Source organism: Peromyscus leucopus, chromosome 16_21 (genome assembly GCF_004664715.2).
Source record: "Peromyscus leucopus breed LL Stock chromosome 16_21, UCI_PerLeu_2.1, whole genome shotgun sequence".
Classification (NCBI taxonomy): Eukaryota; Metazoa; Chordata; class Mammalia; order Rodentia; family Cricetidae; genus Peromyscus; species Peromyscus leucopus.
Window position 1 is genome coordinate 71,199,879 of NC_051084.1, and position 17,895 is coordinate 71,217,773.

Below are 17,895 nucleotides of genomic sequence, written 5' to 3' on the forward strand. Positions count from 1 at the left end.
GAGAGGGTAGGAGGGATCAGGATTAGGTCTTCCTAGGAACTTGCCTGGGGAGCACTGGTAGGAGGATTGGCTGATGCTTGCTAAGCAAATGTCCAGTTGAACCTGGCTTCTTAGAATTAGAAGGGATTATCTTTTCTTTGGCTCCTCCTTTGACAGTGTGGGAGCTGGTGTCCCTATAGATTTAAAGTCAAGGTGCTGGTTAATGACTGATTTGAGTCCCAATTTGCTCTATCTGTGTCCTTGCCCAATGGTATGTTTAAAAATAGGTGATGATTTTTTTCAATGGGTGCTTAGGTTTTGATGCAACAATGTTTACTCTGCTAATATTTCTAAGGGTTTCTCCAGCAGCAGAGAGATTCCGTGAGTGGTATGTGGATTGATTTACAGCTCATGCCTTTATTTCTGTTAGTACTTTCCTACCATAAATCTGCCGAAGCAGAGTGGCATGTGTTTATTAAGTTCTCCGTATCATGTGCTTATTTATTTTTGTAAAATGTTCTAGGATGTTAAAAATGCTTCGCTCATTATAGATCTGAGATTGGATGCTTTGTTGTTGTTTCTGCGTTTTTTCAGTGGCTGTGGTTAGATAGGTCGCTTGTTGCATTCTGAATGGCAACTACATAGAAGAAAATAGTCTGATTTTGGAACAAAAAAGCCTCTTGTTTTATGAAACTTTTGAGGGTTATGGATGTAGGATGTAAATTGGGAGTTATAAAAGTAAATATTTTGATTTACAATAAAACATTAAATTGGTTGCTTGTTTTCCCTAGAGTTTTAGATACTGAATTCAGCCAAACATTAGATAAATATATATGTTGCTACAAGGACAAATTATTTTGTTGAAGATACCATAAGTAAAAGGTCAGTTGTTATTTCTGTCTAATAATGTTTCTTTCTAGAAATGTGGAGGTCAGATATTCCAGATTTTATCTCAGTCTGCTTTGTGCAAATTTTTTTTACCTCCCCCCTCTCCCCCCATCACATTTGCTGGTGTGCATGCACACATTGCAGTTTCCATATTTTTAAGGCATTGGAACTGTTTTCTGTTTCATTTTTTACCTGGAGAAAAGATAGCTCCAAGCTAAGTCCTACGTAAAGCGAGTGAGAACTGCCATTTTTATTTTCAGTTCCCAAAGACACAGAAATAGGCTTGAGCACTCCGTCCAGAAAAATCACACGAAGGAAACCATCTCCAGCTCTCCTTCTCCTGACAGCATCTGTCAAGAAATCTTGGGTTTTTAAATTATTATTATTATTATTATCAATTGCTTGCAAAACATAGTAAAATCCTGTCTTCTCTTCCTGACCGTTAGCCTGTAAGTAGGCTGCTTCCGTGAGCTTTGAGGATCATCTCTGCAGGCATTTGATAAACTTAGCTCACTTGGTTTTCCGTCAGTAGATAACACTGAATCTAGTGTTAAAATCTAGTGTATGAATACAGAGTGTTTTTCTAAAAAAAAAAAAACCAAAAAGCAGAAAACGCTGCACTTTGTTTTTTGTAGTTATATAGACTGAAATGACACGTTTCTTAACTTTTAAAATATTAATAGTCATATTCTTTCCTGAGAATATCATCAGTATTCATATATCACATTTCACATAACACTATGAAATGTATTCACATATTAATACATTTGTTCATTCCAAAATATATATTAAACTTTTCAAACATATTGACAGGCTGCCGGTGTGTCAGGCACCCCTCTAAGGAGCTGAAGTAGTGTGCTGTTAACTCTGTGGTGCGTTGGATGTACCTAGTGTCTCTCTCACTCTCAGTAGCAGACAGATTTGCAGCCCTGTGTTCAGATGGGGACCCTCGGGCACAGAATGTTTGGATGGGTGCCCATGGCAACAATAAACTGTGTGGTGACTTCCTACTCAGAGCCCAGGAGCTATACCCGGGGTCTTTTTCGTCACGTACACAGATAAAGACAGTTCAGGTGTTCACAGCACTTTCTGTCTTGGAGTTCTGATATGTTCTTAAAGGTATCCACTGCGTTTATTCTAACTGGGGAGAATTTTCTCCCACGTGTTTTGTGTCTTTGGTTTTTGTGCATTGACTTGTTTGAGGGTATTGGAAGTGGTTTTAGGTCATAGGGGTGGGGGTTGGGGGTTGGGGACATCTGCTGGATGAGACTGTATTTGGGAGGGTACAGAGTTCTGAGTGTACAGTCCTCAGCTCTGGCCACATCCCTTCAGCCCTTCAAATCTTCAGGGTCAATATGTGTGGTTGAGCCCGTGAAGGCCTTTTGATTTGAAGGCCAGAGTTAAAGTTTAACATTTGATTGGATCTAGTAGGCAGTTAAATTTCTCAGATTTGTTTCGAAGTGCAAGCCTCGTGTCATCAGATGGGTATACCCTGATGGACAGTTTGCACTTGATGATCTTACCCCCCTAGTCGGGAGCCATACATCTGTGGTTGGGCATCTGTTACCTTTGAGGGGAGCTCCCTGGACAGCTCTCCCTGTCTTACAGTTGCAAAGCTTCCTTCAATCCTAGGAACCTTGGAATCTCCCTTGTTTCTATTTTTTGGAGACAGGGTTTCCCTGTGTCGTCCCGACTCTTCTGGTGCTCACTGTGAGACCAGGCTGGCCTCGGACTCACAGAGGATTCATCTTATTAATATTTGCTTTTAGGTTTTTGGCTTGTCAGATGCTAAATCACTTGATAAACTAATTAGCTGTTATTTGATTGTTAACTGGTAACCACCATTGTCAGTGGTGGGCTGCATTACGTAATTGGCAAGCCAGCTCTACATGGGTAGTTGTGTGAATTGGACAACTTCCATATTTAAATTTTTGTACCCTTAAAACAGTCAAGACATCGCTTTTTCCATTTAGCAATATTACAGTATGTCTAAACTACAAGAAAACATCCTCCAAATTGCAACTTTTCTTATCACTAGTATCAGGCTCATTCTTAGCCAATTTAGATATGTAGGGTTTTATAGTAGTTTGGTTACCTTTCTTCAACCTTCAAATCTATTAATCCTAAAAGCGAACCTTAGCAAAGCAACTGTCTAACTTACAGGAATTGATCTCAAATATCTTATTGGCTCCATCTTCATAACAAATATGAAGAGTTCAAGCCATGCCAATTTCATGTGTTTAATAATGTTTAAGTGCTTCATTTTCACATAACAGATTTTTTTTTTTTCAATCTATGAATAGATTGCCTTTGACCTTAGAATCACTAACACAGGAAAACAACCATATCCTGAAAGATGCCCCTCTTGTCTCTGGTGTGTGAACTAATATTTCCAAGGCTTAAGAGAAGACCTAGTCTGAGAGAATGGCTATTAAACACTACTTTCTAATTGTTTTTTTTTTTTTTTAAAAAAAAAAAAAAAAAAAAACGACCAACCAAATCGTGCTAATCAAATTAATTTTCTTGTTAAACAGAACTAGTTTGAGATTGCTTTTGAGCATTTTCCTTCTCAGGACTGAAATTTCATGTTGGTCTTTATCCAGATTTGCTTGTTAAATGCACTTTAGTTCAGTGCCAGATTTGGACCACTAAAAAACTGATAAACAGCCTCTACTCTCCGGTTCAGAATAATCGAACAGATACACATAGCAGTTTCTCCCTCTTTCCTGGGAAACTGCTTGATGATGGCATGCTCTGAGTATCAAGAAACACAAGCAACCCTTATCCATGACAGGAGATCAGCAGCCTGCCTCTGCAGCACATGCATGCCAGGAGAGGCAAGGGGCACACTGGCTGCTGGGACTTTTAAATCTAGACTTAAAAGTTATTTGTTCTGTTTAGCATTTTTAAAACAGTTCTATTAGGAATTGTATGTGCTTCAGTTTTAATTTTAACTCATAATGATTTTAAAACACCCTGGGATGTGTGCATGAAGGGCGCTACAGAAATATGAGGACTGTGGGCTGGCTGGTGGTGGTGCACGCCTTTAGTCAGCACTGGGAGGGAGAGGCAGGTGGGTCTCTTGAGTTCAAGGCCAGCTTGATCTACAGAGCAGGTTCCAGGAAACCCTGTCTCAAAAAAGAAAAAAAAAAAGGGAAAGAAAGCAAAGGACTGTGGTCTGCTGTGCAGTGTTGCAGTGTTGTTTAGGGTTGCCTGAGCACCGTCATGGACAGTCTGGAAGGTCACAGAATTACTCCTTGTAGAGGAGGATTGCTTTTAGCTGTCTTTTTCTCTCTTCTCATTCTCACGCTAAAACTTTGTTCTCTTTAATCATCATTTTCATTAGAAAATATTCTTCCATATTGTAATAATTTCTCATAGAAATGCTGATCTAATTTATTAGCTTACTCTCAGGCGTTAAAGATGCAAACCAGATGATACCTTAGATGGTAAATAATTGCAGTCCTAATTGCCACTACTGGTTGAGATCTCATTCTTATCTGTGAAATAAGACATGGTCTTTATTAGGCACCTCTGACTGTCCCACACTTGCCCCAATACCTAGTGTTTGTTCTAAAAATATCAGAGATTTGGGCATGGCCTGAAACAGGTGTAACAGGTGTGAGCTTTGTGGCACACCCCAATGGGAGCTGCCTGTATGGATGCCCACGTTACTGGCAGCTTGATTGCATTTTCTCTTTGCTGTTTAATTGTGCTGATCTTTTTTTTTAATAATGCTTTCCTCAGCCACACTCTTCTGTCTTCTTACGCATGTGTTTCTGTGCCACAGGCTTCCTGCATCACTGTAGTGAGCTAGCTCAAGCATCATGGCTGTCAGAAATGTGAGCAGCTGACTTTCCATGCTCTGATTTCCTCATCTGTAAATGGCACTGTTGCTGTGAGAATTAGTCAACACCCCCAAACCACTGAGAATAGTTAATTCTCATTTCAAAAGTGGACAGTACTTTGAGTTGTTTGTCTAAATGGCATGAGTGACTTGAAATCACATTTCTGTGATAAGAATAGGTTGTAGCCAGGTGGTGGTGGCTCACACCTTTAATCCCAGCACTCAGGAGGCAGAGGTGGGCAGAGCCTGGTCTATAGAGCTAGTTCCAGGACAGCCAAGGCTACACAGAGAAACCCTGTCTCAAAAAACAAAAACAAAAGGAAAGAAAAGATTGTTGTTGGATCTATTAGATATATTTTGATTCAGGCTTTTTCCTTTTTTTAATTAATGCAAACAACCAAAAACTTTTCACTTGTGGAAAAGTAAAGGACTATATATATATAATTTATTTTATATATTTATATATATGTATTTATATATATATAAAATTCATTCAAAACTTTAACAGATACTTTTAGCATCACCTTTAAAATCATTATAAAATTATGACATTCTTAATGAAAATGAGGGAAGATGGAAACCATGTTCATCAATCTATAAATCTATTATTGATTTATGTCCATTTGCAAATTAAGCAGATTTAGTAACTTAGATACCACAATGTCAGAGAGGATGTTAACTCGTTAACTATTTCACCCCCTTCTCCAGTGCCCCAGCTCGCCTCTGCCCCTCACACATCTGGCACTCCAAACTGCCCCGAGAAGGCTTGTGAAGTAATGGCTGTACTGTGATTGCTGTGTCAACAGACCTAAGTTGTTGTTTTGTTTTTTGTTTTTTTTGGGGGGGGGAGCAATGATGCCATGATACTTACGTGAAGGTCAGAAAACAACTTTCTGAAATTGGTTCTCATTTTCCACCACATGGGCTGAGGGTTGTACTCAGGTCGTCAGCAAGTGCCTTTACCTGCTGAGTACCATGCAAGCCCTGGAGTTAAGTTTTACTCATACCAGCAATCATAGCTCCCGGCACATAGCAAGATTTCAGGAATTTTTGTTACACTAAGACATCATCCTATGATTGCTGTACATTTATTTTATGGGTGATATTAGCAATTTTATTGGTAGAGCTTTGTAGACATTCTTATCTGCAATACCCTACTTTGCAAACTGTGTCCCGATTGTACTTAGCTATGCCTGTGAAGTTTACCCAACCAAGAGCAAATGACTCCTGAGCTTCGCTTAGGAAAACTTATTGCCTTGCAGGTTATCTCAGATTTTTGTTCTTGATAGATTGCAAAACTTACCTGTTTTTAAACAGAACAGTAGTCTTGGGAGTACAAGGGCTCAGAGGTATGAAAAATGCTAACAATGAGCTCGTCGTATATCACAGTGAAGCACTAACTTCATTGACATATTTCTGGCATTATTACATGCACGTTTAGCTTTTTCAGGGTAGTTTCAATTGAGCCATATTCAAGACTCACATTTTTTTTTCTTTTAACTGTTACTTCCATTTGTCCATTTTCTTCTCAAATCTAAGGGAAAGATTGGGGTTGGGTTCAATAACAACCCAATGATTTACAGACAGGTGCTGATGCTGCCAGCTTGGAGGCCTCACCCCATGTTGGCTCATGACTCCTCCATCGCTGCTCTAAAGCTAGTGTCTGGCACGGAGACGTCATTTAGATCTCTAAACGTATGATCTGCATTTGGCTGTGTAAAGGTCTAGAGTCACCTGCATTTAGAGAGAACTGCAAATGTATATAACTGTTCAGTCACTCTGTAAAGAGCCTCAGGGACATAGGTGTACTGCCCACCCACCTGTGCGAGCACCCTCCACAGTAGATTCCTCCAGTGTGGACAGAGCCCTTTATTTTGTGGCGTGCAGTTCATCCCAACGTATTGTGTCATTTCACTGTGAGGTGATGACCAGCGGCATTTTCCCTAAACTGAAAGATTTTTCTAACATTATAGGGATGAAGCCAGATCAGTGCTATTATTTTTTCTTTATGTTTAATCCAGAAGTGGCATTGGTTTACATTTACGTAGTAGACATGGATATCTTGTCTGAGAGTAACAGTGTTAAGCAAAGCATGGACATCAAGGGTGAGCTTCCTCTTTTAGTTTCCTGTGAGATACCAATCATATGAGAATACAGTGTGTAGATCCCACAGTAGACTTTGAAAGCTAGAACAGACTGGAAGTCATAACCCACTTTTGTCGGGGAACAAGTAGGGTTTGCTCAAAGATTTGCTGAGGTCCTTGGCCCCACACTTGGTATATACTGAGAATACCTCTCCGCCCCCATATACACAAACCCAGTGTTTAAGCAGTGTGGTTTCAAATCTAACTGTTCATATGAAGAAAGACTGCAAAGAGAGAGTTGAGATTCTTGTGGGCAGTTTGAGTCTAGCACACAAGTATTTCTGCTTGGAAAAGTGAATTATTCAAAATATTGGAGTTCTTGTTTTTACTTGGTGCTTTAAAACATTTTGAAAGTGCTCCATGTAAGACCCAAGAACTAATAACGAGTCCGATATTTTTTCACTTCTAAGTTCAGATACTAGGAATTAGCAATTGTTTCTTCTATAAAGATGAGCTATTCATACATCCACACAAGGGCATGAGAGAAGGAAGAATCAAACATCACTCCAGCAGGTAAATGAGTGCAGAGTTTCAGATTTATCTAAATAAGATCTAATCAGATTTCTCCAGACTCAGGCATATCTAAAGAAAGTGCTCTTGTGACGTCTGCTTAGATTACTATGATATTTAACACAATAACATTTATATTTTTAATAGTTATATCACAAGCAAGATGCTAAGAGAGTTTGAGCTTCCTGCAGACACAGCTCTAGTTGGAGAGTGATGTGTGTTCAGCATACTTGGTTCTCTCTAGTGTCTCTGGAAGACAGTCCCCTCACAGGCTCTTCACACTGCTGGAACAGGCAGTGTTGCTGTCTTTCAGTTGTCTCTATGTTATGTACACTTATTTTGAAATAGTATATACTCTTACTACTAATACTAATAATATACCTTTTGGCAAATACTTTACAATTTAAACTCTTTGCATATTTATGTAAGTGGTTTGAAGGTTTTGTTGTAGAAGATATGAGGACAGGGTGGAGAATTTGGTCAAATGATATATCATTTGGAGTTTGTATAAAATTACTTTATTATATGGAAGGAATATAATAACTGCACCAGCATTTTCTTTAAAAGCAACTTGTATTATTAGATAATTAAGATCTGTGCTTTGCAAAATAATGCTGTTTTCACCTTTTGAAAATGTATTTGGGGGAAATGACAGAGATGGTGTGTTTTCTTTCACTTCCTCTGGTGTTCCTTCAGAACATTATAATGCTTTTCATTTGTGATGGTATGTACTGGCTTCTTTGGATGAAAACACCATTTCCAGGCACCAGGGTTGATCAAGAATGGCAAGAGCTCCTGAACTTTGACAACTAGACTTTAAGAGAAATTTACAAGTGATCCGTCTTTTCCTAACAAATTGAGATTTCAAATGTGCTCTGGTTGTATCTCCCAAGAGAATAGCTTAGAAGTTATTATAGGCACCAGAGGGAAGAGTTTGGGGGACATCAGCTAACAAGTATGTTAGAGAGTATGACACACTCTTAGTGATCCTGTCAATTGCTGTCATAAATAGAAGCCCATTTCTGTCCTTCTCACCCTCAAATACCAGATGAGGACTAATTTCCAACACACTCAAGCCATTTTTATCATCCCATAGGATGTGCCTTTTTAAAAGAAAGATGCTGTATCTGATATTTTATATCCTTTGGGGTCCAAACAAGACCCCATTGACAAAGAGTCTCTGTCACAATAGTATTTTTATATGGAGCTGATTTAGGTGTTTGATGGCAAGTTCAAGTCTGACTTTTGAATTTTCCACAGACATAAAAAGAACTGTTAAGAAAATTCAGCCATAGGTAGCCAAGGCTTGCCTAAGGAGGAAGGACACAGACTTGGGACACTGTGCTTTTCAAAAAGAGAAAGAAAACAGAAAAAAGTAATGAGTTGGTAGTTCAGCATATTGTTCAGAAGAATGTTCATTTTATTGAAAATTACAAAAAGGTGTTTAATTCCTCCTTGCCATTAATACAATAAATAAAAAAGGTTGTGTTTTACCATTGATATAAATAAATGAAAAGGCTATGTCAAGATTAGTGTTCTGCTGGAAATAATGCTTGAGTTTCTCACAGCATTCAGACTAGACAGGAGTTAAAGGTCAATTTTTGTTTTTGTATATTTTCCATGTATAAGTATTTCTTTCAGACGATAATTATTTTCGACTTAATGCCAAAGACCTTAGCCATGATGTGCTTTCATTTCAAACATGGGTAGAACAAATGCATTCTAGGTGAGATAAAACCATGAGATTGACCTCACAGAATCAAACCTGTGTGAGATTATTCCCCTTGCTATCTCTCTGGAGATCTCCAATTCAAAACATACATTCCTTTGTACAGGAAAAAGATACTCTGATTCCTTAGTTGAAATTAATTAGCATTCAGAAACCAGATCGCATGTTTTTGGGTATTCATGAGATCTCTGTTTGAAAAAAAAAATGTTTTTAACTTGTAGAAATGTGTTGCAACACACAGATGGGAAGAAAAAGAAAAAAAAAACCTCTTTAGCAAGCACTGTGTGTAAAAGGAATATTACATTTTACACGCTCCTGATTGCTCTGTGTAAACAGTTTTTGACATCTGTCTTTATAGTTTCGAGGAGAGGAAGACTTTGTTAAAAGAATCATTTTTATACAGCAGCCACCATTTCAGTCTTGCTTTACCTGTATTATGAAAGCAGATGGTCTGCATGTCTTTTGAATATTTATAACTATCAAAAACAATCTCTTGCTATTCACCCTTAGGCTTATGAGATGTCAGGACTGTTCTGGTTGGAAAAAAATCATCTTGGGTGTTTACAGAAAGAGGATTACATTAAGCTGAAATGACTATACATTTTCCAGTTTAATATTTGTCCATCAGCTGTTTAATCGTATTTAGATAATTGTGTAAATAAGATGTGGTAGCCCTTGCCCTCTCTGCTGGAGGAGCCTGCAAGCTTTCAACAGGGGTGAGCCACCATTTTGTAGACGCTGCCTCTCTGTCCTCCCACCTCAGGTAGCCCAGACCCAAGTCCCAAGCCAGCCATGCTCCAGAAGACCAGACTTCAGAGACACCAGGGACACTAGGTGCCCCAGGTCTAGGAGTGTATTGTCACATGCAAATGCCAAGCAGCCGCCTACCCCTTTAAAAAGGGCCTGGCCTCCTCCTCCTCCTCCCTAGCTTGCCCTGCTTCTGGGTGTTTTGGAAAACTTTTGGAATAGTGGGGGTTAACTGGTTTTTTTGACTGGAAGCTGAGCAATCAGAGATAACAGATTTTGCTGTGGTTGGTTGATTTGGCAGAAAAGCATGAACAGTTTTGGTTTAAATGATTGAATAACCTGATTAGCATTGTTTGGGGGTATTTTTTTGAGGGGGGTTGTTAAAGGCACAACAAAGCAATTTTAAGGGTAATCAGATCACTGCTGGGCTGCTTCTTGGTTGACAATCTTGTTCTTGAGAAGGCTGCACTTCTCCCCAGCCAGTCCTGTTGGCCAATAAGATGACCAAGCTGAACAGTCAAGCCACCTTCCTTGATTTTCCAGTGTGTTACACACATACACTAACCACAGCGTGTGCGAACCCTAGCAGGGCTTGGAAGGTAGCATTTGGGAAAATTATGTAACCTCAACCAATTCCTTGGGTTTTTCTGTTTTTCACATTGAGAGACCTGCAGATTTTCGAGCAAAGGTTCAGAATGTTCCAACAATATGTAAGTCAGGCTTTAGAAAAATTCCACCCTTACCTTTTCACAATTAGAAAGGTTATAAATAATGTATTTGGCTGAAAAGGAGGCTCAGCCTGTGGCAGATGGTATCCTTCTAGAGGGCTGGGGTTTCTGGGAAGATGGAAACAGATCGGAACTTTAGCAGACTCGGAAAGAGCCAAGCTCCTCATAGGGAGTAGACATGTGCTTTATGGATCTTAGAAAAGCTTACAACTTGGCTCCTAGGATGAGAATATTATGTCACACGGGTTAGGAGACCCATGGCCAGTTTCTGCCGGCTCTTAAATTGTGTCTCCCAACACTGTGTTTTGGTTGGTGTGCCCTGTGGCAGCATTTGAACTCACAATTTCTAGCAGCAGAGATTAGTCAGTGGGATTAATTGACTCCCAGAGCGTTGATGGTTTTTACACTAGTGGCCACAGACTGACTAGAAAACTTGCCACAGGAATTGTGTCTTTCAGAGCGCTCATATAAATAGATACCAAGGGAGCAGAGAGCAACCACCAGCAGCCTCTTTGGAGACATCTGTGGGGTTGCAAATTATTGAACAAAGGCTCTTGTAGCTAAGAAGTTGGGATTTAAAGATTCACTTGACAATAATGTTGTTGCCTTTGACCTTGAAGGGTAAAGAAGAGGAGAATGTCCCAGTGACCCAAAGGAGTGGCTTCTTTCAGTGGCCTTCTGGCATGACTAGGTGTGTTCAGCCTTGTGCTGAGCATCCAGGCTGTTTTGAGATTAAGTCTAGAAGAAATGCTCAGTGTAGGAAGTGCTGGTGCAGTGGCCCAGCGTGCTTTAACTCAGGAAAGCCTGGCAGAATCAGAGCTGTGGAGCCGAAGGATGAGCAGCTCGTAGGCAGAGGTGGAGGCGCCATGGGACTACCTCCAGGTGTGAGGAGTGGGTGTGTCTTCTGATGTTGGCCTGAGATGCAGCCCAGCTTCACTGAGCTGAGATGCTGAAAGAAATGGGAAGGTGTTCCTTTGCTGTTTGCCCTTGTTGTCCTTGACTTACTGCTACATTTAATTAGTGCAAATCTCTGCGGCGACAGGGGGATGTCTCCATTGGTAGTGTGCTTGTTGCACAAGCGTGAAGATTGGAGATGGAACCCTGGCACATACATAAAGAGCCTTGAGTAGCAGCTTGTAATTCCAGTACTGAAGAGAGGGAACAAGAGGAGCCCTGTAACTGGCCAGCTAGTCGCTGAATCCATAAGCTCCAGATTTAGGGAGAGGCTGTCTCTGACAGTACGGAGGAGAGTGACTAGGAAAGACGTCTGACATTAACCTCTGTTTTCCACACACCCACATAGACACAAAAAGACCTCATTTTGAAAATTATATCAGTTACTCTTCTGTTATTTAAAGCATCCTAATTTTCTGGTGTTTGCACATGTTTGTGTGTCAGAGGGTGTGTGAGGAGGTCAGAGGACAATGTATGGGAGTCAGTTCTCTACTCCGTAAATCCTGAGGATTGAACTCATGGAATCAGGCTTAGCAGGCCCTTTTGCCACTCTGCCATCTCAGTGGCCCCATTGAAAACATCGTTGACAGATCTGCATTATCATATAATAAATAAGGAAGTGAAGGAGGAACAGTAAAATCACTTTAGGACATAGCCCACAGATTAGGGTTAAGCAGGGGCGGTGGAAACTTTGATGACAGGGCACATATGGATGTTGTTTTCCACATACGGATGATAATGAACTGTGCAGCACTTTGACACATGAGCTCTCATTTTATTGAAGTATTTCAGAATGGCTTACATTTGGGTTCCCCCTTTGCTCTCACCGTGGGTCAAAGAGGCACATTATATGGAAGTGATCTGGGTCATTTCACCTGCTTCCTGATAGATGACAAACACTTTGGGCCAAGGCTGTGTCTTACCCATCTTTGTGTCCTTCACACCAGCCAGTGCAGTAATAAGCAAATCATATATCGAATGAAGGGGATGAAGTAGACTGGGTATTTATTGAAAACCTCTGCAGAATTTAGGGAGCCTGTTTGTTTCTAAAAGTAGGACCTTCCGTGCTGTGTTGTATTAACACACGAAAGTGGCAGAATGTCTAGGTAAAAACTAATCATTTTTTTAGAAATTGGGCCAGAGTGGGAGAACATCAGCTGTCATCCATCTGCAGAATCACCATTATCTATCAGTGATCTCTGTAGTTTTATTAGAGTCTGGCATTATTGATCCATTAGTACGGTGGAGTAAGGAAGCCGGTGGGTTGCTAACTGTGTCAGATAGTTGTCCTCTGGCTCTGGTTTTGGCAACTTGCTAAGTGTCTTTTTGCACTGTGGACTGGGGAGGCTCTTAGTGAAATTGCAAGCTATTGGATTAATGGCAGGGCTTCACGAACACATTAAGAATGTCTTTTTAGAGAAGTAAAATGTAAAAATGACTATAAAGTAGAAAGTGTGTGTGGGGGGGGGGAAGCTATCATAGTGCCTCATTGGAGAGAGAGCTGTGTTTTACATAAATAATGCACCTCTGACTCCCAGTTCTTTAGCGGACCCCCAAACTTATACATTATAGGAATGTGTGTGCTCCTAAATTAACATGATGATGGATGTCAGAGTTAATAATAGCCCAAAGAGCTTTACATTTGAAGTAGCTTAAAGAAGATAATGATATAAAAATATTCTTGTCCCCAAACTGGCTTTTCTGGTTGTTCGCTGCCTCCCAACAATGGAGTCTTCTGTAAGCTGTTTCTCTGGAGACCAACCAGGTCTGAAATTTAAGCTCGTGGTTTCTACTCTCAGGACCAGGAGGCTTGGTGCTTCAGTCTCACTCCGAAGATTCAATAGGGGATTAATTTAGCTACTAGACACTATGGGTGAACCAGGAATGAAGTCACAGCAATTACTGTAACCAAAAGTATCTGGGAAAATATGCTTTTGTTTATTGAAAATGTGGCTGTGTTTTTTATTTTAAACTTTAGTGGCACATTAACATCATTGTCTCCATTTTTACCTATTAGATGGCTGGCTATTGTCAATGTTTTTTTGTTTATTTGAGTCAGGGTCTCACTATGTAGTCTGAGCTGGACTGGAACTTACAAGTTCAGGTTGCCCTAGGAGTCACAGAGATCTGCCTGCCTGTGCATCCCAAGTGCTGGAATTAAAGGTGAACACCACTATGACCAGCTCTTCAAGGCTTTTTTTTTTTTTAAGCAAGAGAAAAATGACAAGTAGACATTTATTTCTTTTTCTTTTTCTTTTCTTTTTTTTTTTTTGTGGATGGGACTTTTAAAATGTTAATTAGCACAAAATGTATATATTTAAACATTTTCTGGTCATTTGAAATTCACAACTCAAGCTTTACTAGATAAAGCCAGCAATCAAATCTGAAGATGCTCGTCTTCTGAGAGAGGCTCTTAAGCGTGACCTCTGAGCACTGTTACCTCACCAGCAACTGAAATCCATACAGTGAACATGAAAATGTAAAAATGATTTCTCCTACTTGATAGTGCCTGGTTGTGCTGGGGGTGTTGGTGAGATGCAGGTGTCGATGAGGGAGGTCAGGGCTAGGGCTCCAAACTACATTTCAGACAAGCTTCCAGGTAGTGTCTATGGCTCTGGTGCCCGGACTATGTTTCAAGTAGCAAACATGTCGGATTCAATCACCATGCTGCAAAATACCCTACCTTTATATAGTTCAACCCTAACATCATCTTTGTGGGTTTGGATTAATTGGGGTTAGTGCACATTTGTGAGGAATAGATGGTGTGGATGAAGATTGGATAAAGTGTGCTAGAGCAGATGCCACTGTGGAGGCTGCCACTTGCTACTTAAATAAGCATCTGGTGATCTACTTATTGGAGTCTAAGAAGCTGAAGTTTTGGTCCCAGTTGTTTTAGAAAAACTGAGAGCAGGTACAGCTTCCCACAGCTGAAGTTGTGGGCCCCCCACCTCGTGCCATGGTGTATCATACATGTTCTCTCCTCTCCACACAGAGTATGATCTCCTCCATTGTGAACAGCACGTACTATGCAAATGTCTCAGCAGCAAAATGTCAAGAATTTGGAAGGTGGTACAAACATTTCAAGAAGACAAAGGATATGATGGGTAAGCAAAAAGAAAAAAAAAAAGAAAAGCCCATCCCTCTGCTGTGGCGACATACCATTGCATGTCATTTGGGGGTTTATCAAAGTCACATCGAAAGCCAGATCTTTGATTGCCCAATTAGAGATCAATTTAGAATGTTTCTTTGGGGGTGGGGGAGTGGGTATGAGTATAATGAGATAATTAAATTCAATAAATGTTTGTGTTTAAATCAGCCACACTGACTCGGTTGTCAGACATGCAGGAAATCGAGGCGTGAGGAGGAGAGCTGTCATTTTGTAACATCTCAGTGAAGACCTAACCAGGCCTTGAATAACTAATATCAGCTGTGATTTCTCACAGAGATAATCATGCTTTAAGGATTTTTGCTTTTGTTTGTAAAAAAGAGAAAGGGCTTCTCTTCACACCAGCTTTTAAACCATATTTAACTGTGTTTGACTTACTGAACATTTGGTTTTTTACCATTGAGATGGAGTGGTTTTTATTCTCCAGGCTCCATAGATAGGCGCCTTAGTGAGCCCAATGCCTTCCTATCTGGAACAGAACCAACACTGTCATTACTGAACTTTCAGTTCCAGCCCAGCGCCATCTCTGAACTTGCTGCATTAGGTCAACATTTGTTACATAAGACATGCATCAAGATGAGCTGAGGTGTAAAAGGACAGGTCACGGCTGCATGCTGTGGCTGAGCGTTTGGAGTCTGGCATTTTCTCTTTGTGAATCAGTTAGTGCTCATGGGAGCAAACACTATGGTTAAGGTTAATGTACCTTCTTCTTTGACATACTGTACCTACCAAATGATGCATCCTAAAATTAAACAGCAGTGGGGTGTTTCATATACAAGGCGGTATGCCTTATTGTAAATCTTTGTTTATCACCCTTCAGTTCATTTAATAGTAACAACAATAATAATTTTTCCTAAAGACTTAGAGACAAGAGACCCGAATTTTGAGCATGTTTTAGCTTTTAATATTTGAAGAAAGGCCATCCATCTACCAAAACGGATTCTTTGCCTTTTATAGCTTAGGGCTGTAATGAAGGCAATGCATCAATTTTTGGAATAATTGCTTGAATTACTGTTCCATGTGAATGGCCCACTGGGCTGATATCACTGGTAGAAACTGGTAGAAACTTCCCATTCTTAGTTACATTCTGCATATATCATGGAGTATAGCAGTTCCTCTGATTATAAAAATCTGCATATTTAATGAAAAGAGAAACGATGATTAAGATCCAGATAGATCCTGTACATGAGAAGTGTGGACATTTGAAAAGGCTTCCCTGTCCATATCACACGCTGGGTTCAGTCTCCCTCGAGACTCTTCTGTGTAGCAGCACAGCATTCGACACACTTAGAGCTGACTCTCAGCCCGTCCACACAAGTGTTCATTCTGGGTAGGTGGAAATGGACTGCAGAGTCGTGACAGCGTCCCCCTTGTGCTAGGACCGCTTTCTGCCCTGTCCTTAGCATCTGGTGAGAACCACACTTCTATTGCAGACATTGGAGCTGCAGCCACACTGGCTGTGCTGACTTGCTCTACCCTTCGCCTTTGCTTTATCCTGAGAAGTATTTGCTGATGTCCTTATGTGTCCGTGATTGGCCTTACATGAAGCAAACCACATGTGACGCCAAGAGTGACAGCCAGCTGTTATACCCACCTCAGTACATCCTATTATGTAAACTACTTCCTACCTTTGCTGGGATTGCTAGAGTTAATATAATACGGAACTATTTGTAATTTTTTCTCCGGTCGTTTTTTAAATCATAGTTTATTTATTATTTGCTTCTGCTTTAGCTCACGGTTTCTCACTGCCATTAGGCCAACGATATTCTTGAAGCCATCTTAAAAGAAACGGCTATTGCTCATAAAGCCTTCTCGAGCTTGTAACTGAGAAGCAGTTTGACCCCAAAGCAAACATATGAAATATGTATGTAGTTGATTTTATGCCTTAAATTGGTGATTTTCAACCTTCTAATGCTACGACCCTTTAATACAGCTCCTCATATTGGTGGTGACCCCCAACCATAAAACTATTTTTGTTGCTACTTCATAACTGTAATTTTGCTACTGTTATGAATCATAATATAAATAATTTTGGTGATGGAGGTTTGCCAAAGAGGTCTTGACCTACAGGTTGAAAACCATTGTGTTAAATCTAAGCTACTTTTCAAAACAAGAGCAGGAGTGTGTCATGTACTCAGTGTGTGGAATTGTCTCTAGAGAAGAACACAGCCGTTGCCCGGTGTATTGTGTCCTGGAATTGTCTGGGCATCATTACTCCTCCGTGTGCTCTTTGCTTGCTGTTTTCTTTATATTTCTTATGTTAGGAAATGGTCAGAAATTTTCTTAATTGCTGTCTGAGCTTGATTTTCCTTTTTGTCTACTTTAGTTGAAATGGATAGTCTGTCTGAACTATCCCAGCAAGGCACCAACCACGTCAATTTTGGCCAGCAGCCGGTCCCAGGGAACACAGCTGAGCAGCCTCCGTCCCCTGCACAGCTCTCCCACGGCAGCCAGCCCTCTGTCCGGACCCCTCTTCCGAACCTGCACCCTGGGCTTGTGTCAACACCTATCAGTCCTCAGCTGGTCAACCAGCAGCTGGTGATGGCGCAGCTGCTGAACCAGCAGTACGCAGTCAACAGACTCTTAGCCCAGCAGTCCTTAAACCAACAATACTTGAACCACCCTCCCCCTGTCAGTAGGTCTATGAATAAGCCTTTGGAGCAGCAGGTTTCGACAAACACGGAGGTCTCTTCAGAAATCTACCAGTGGGTACGGGATGAACTGAAAAGAGCGGGAATCTCCCAGGCAGTGTTTGCACGTGTGGCTTTTAACAGAACTCAGGTCAGTTTGGTTCTGTTCTCTGCCTCTCTCCTCCTTCCCTCGCTTCATTCCTGAGCCCTGTCTGTGCTGATATTCTGCTGTTGGGGGGCCTGTCTGTCACCTCTTTCTTTAGGCTGTGCTCCCCTTTCAAGGGCTGACTCCTGGCGCTGTCGGCATTTGCTGCATAAGATGGTACGCTGTTAGTAAGAGAAGGTGAGGAAGTGTCTGGCCTACCGTTTTCTTCCATGTTGCCCTTCACATCAGACTTCAGTGCATTTGTGTGCTTTGTTGAAGTTCTGCCACTTTTTTTGATACTATGCAGCTTATTAGGGGTTTCATTTAATTCTCTGTAGCCGTTTCTTAGCTCGCCTTCCTCCACAGTTTGTCCATGTTCTCCATACCTCACTCTTTTGTTTCTCCCCATCTCTGTAGTAAGTTATGTA

General features: G+C 40.7%; 1 protein-coding gene across 7 annotated transcripts in view; it reads left to right on the forward strand.

Moving 5' to 3' along the window:
* The window catches only part of Satb1 (SATB homeobox 1), a 94,626-nt gene that overhangs the window by 31,892 nt on the left and 44,839 nt on the right, over positions 1-17,895 (forward strand). For all 7 annotated transcript variants that reach the window (XM_028890190.2, XM_028890189.2, XM_028890187.2 and 4 more), the window contains 2 exons: positions 14,519-14,630; positions 17,019-17,473. In XM_028890190.2, the coding sequence (XP_028746023.1) occupies positions 14,519-14,630; positions 17,019-17,473 (567 nt within the window). The remainder of the gene's footprint in view (positions 1-14,518; positions 14,631-17,018; positions 17,474-17,895) is intronic.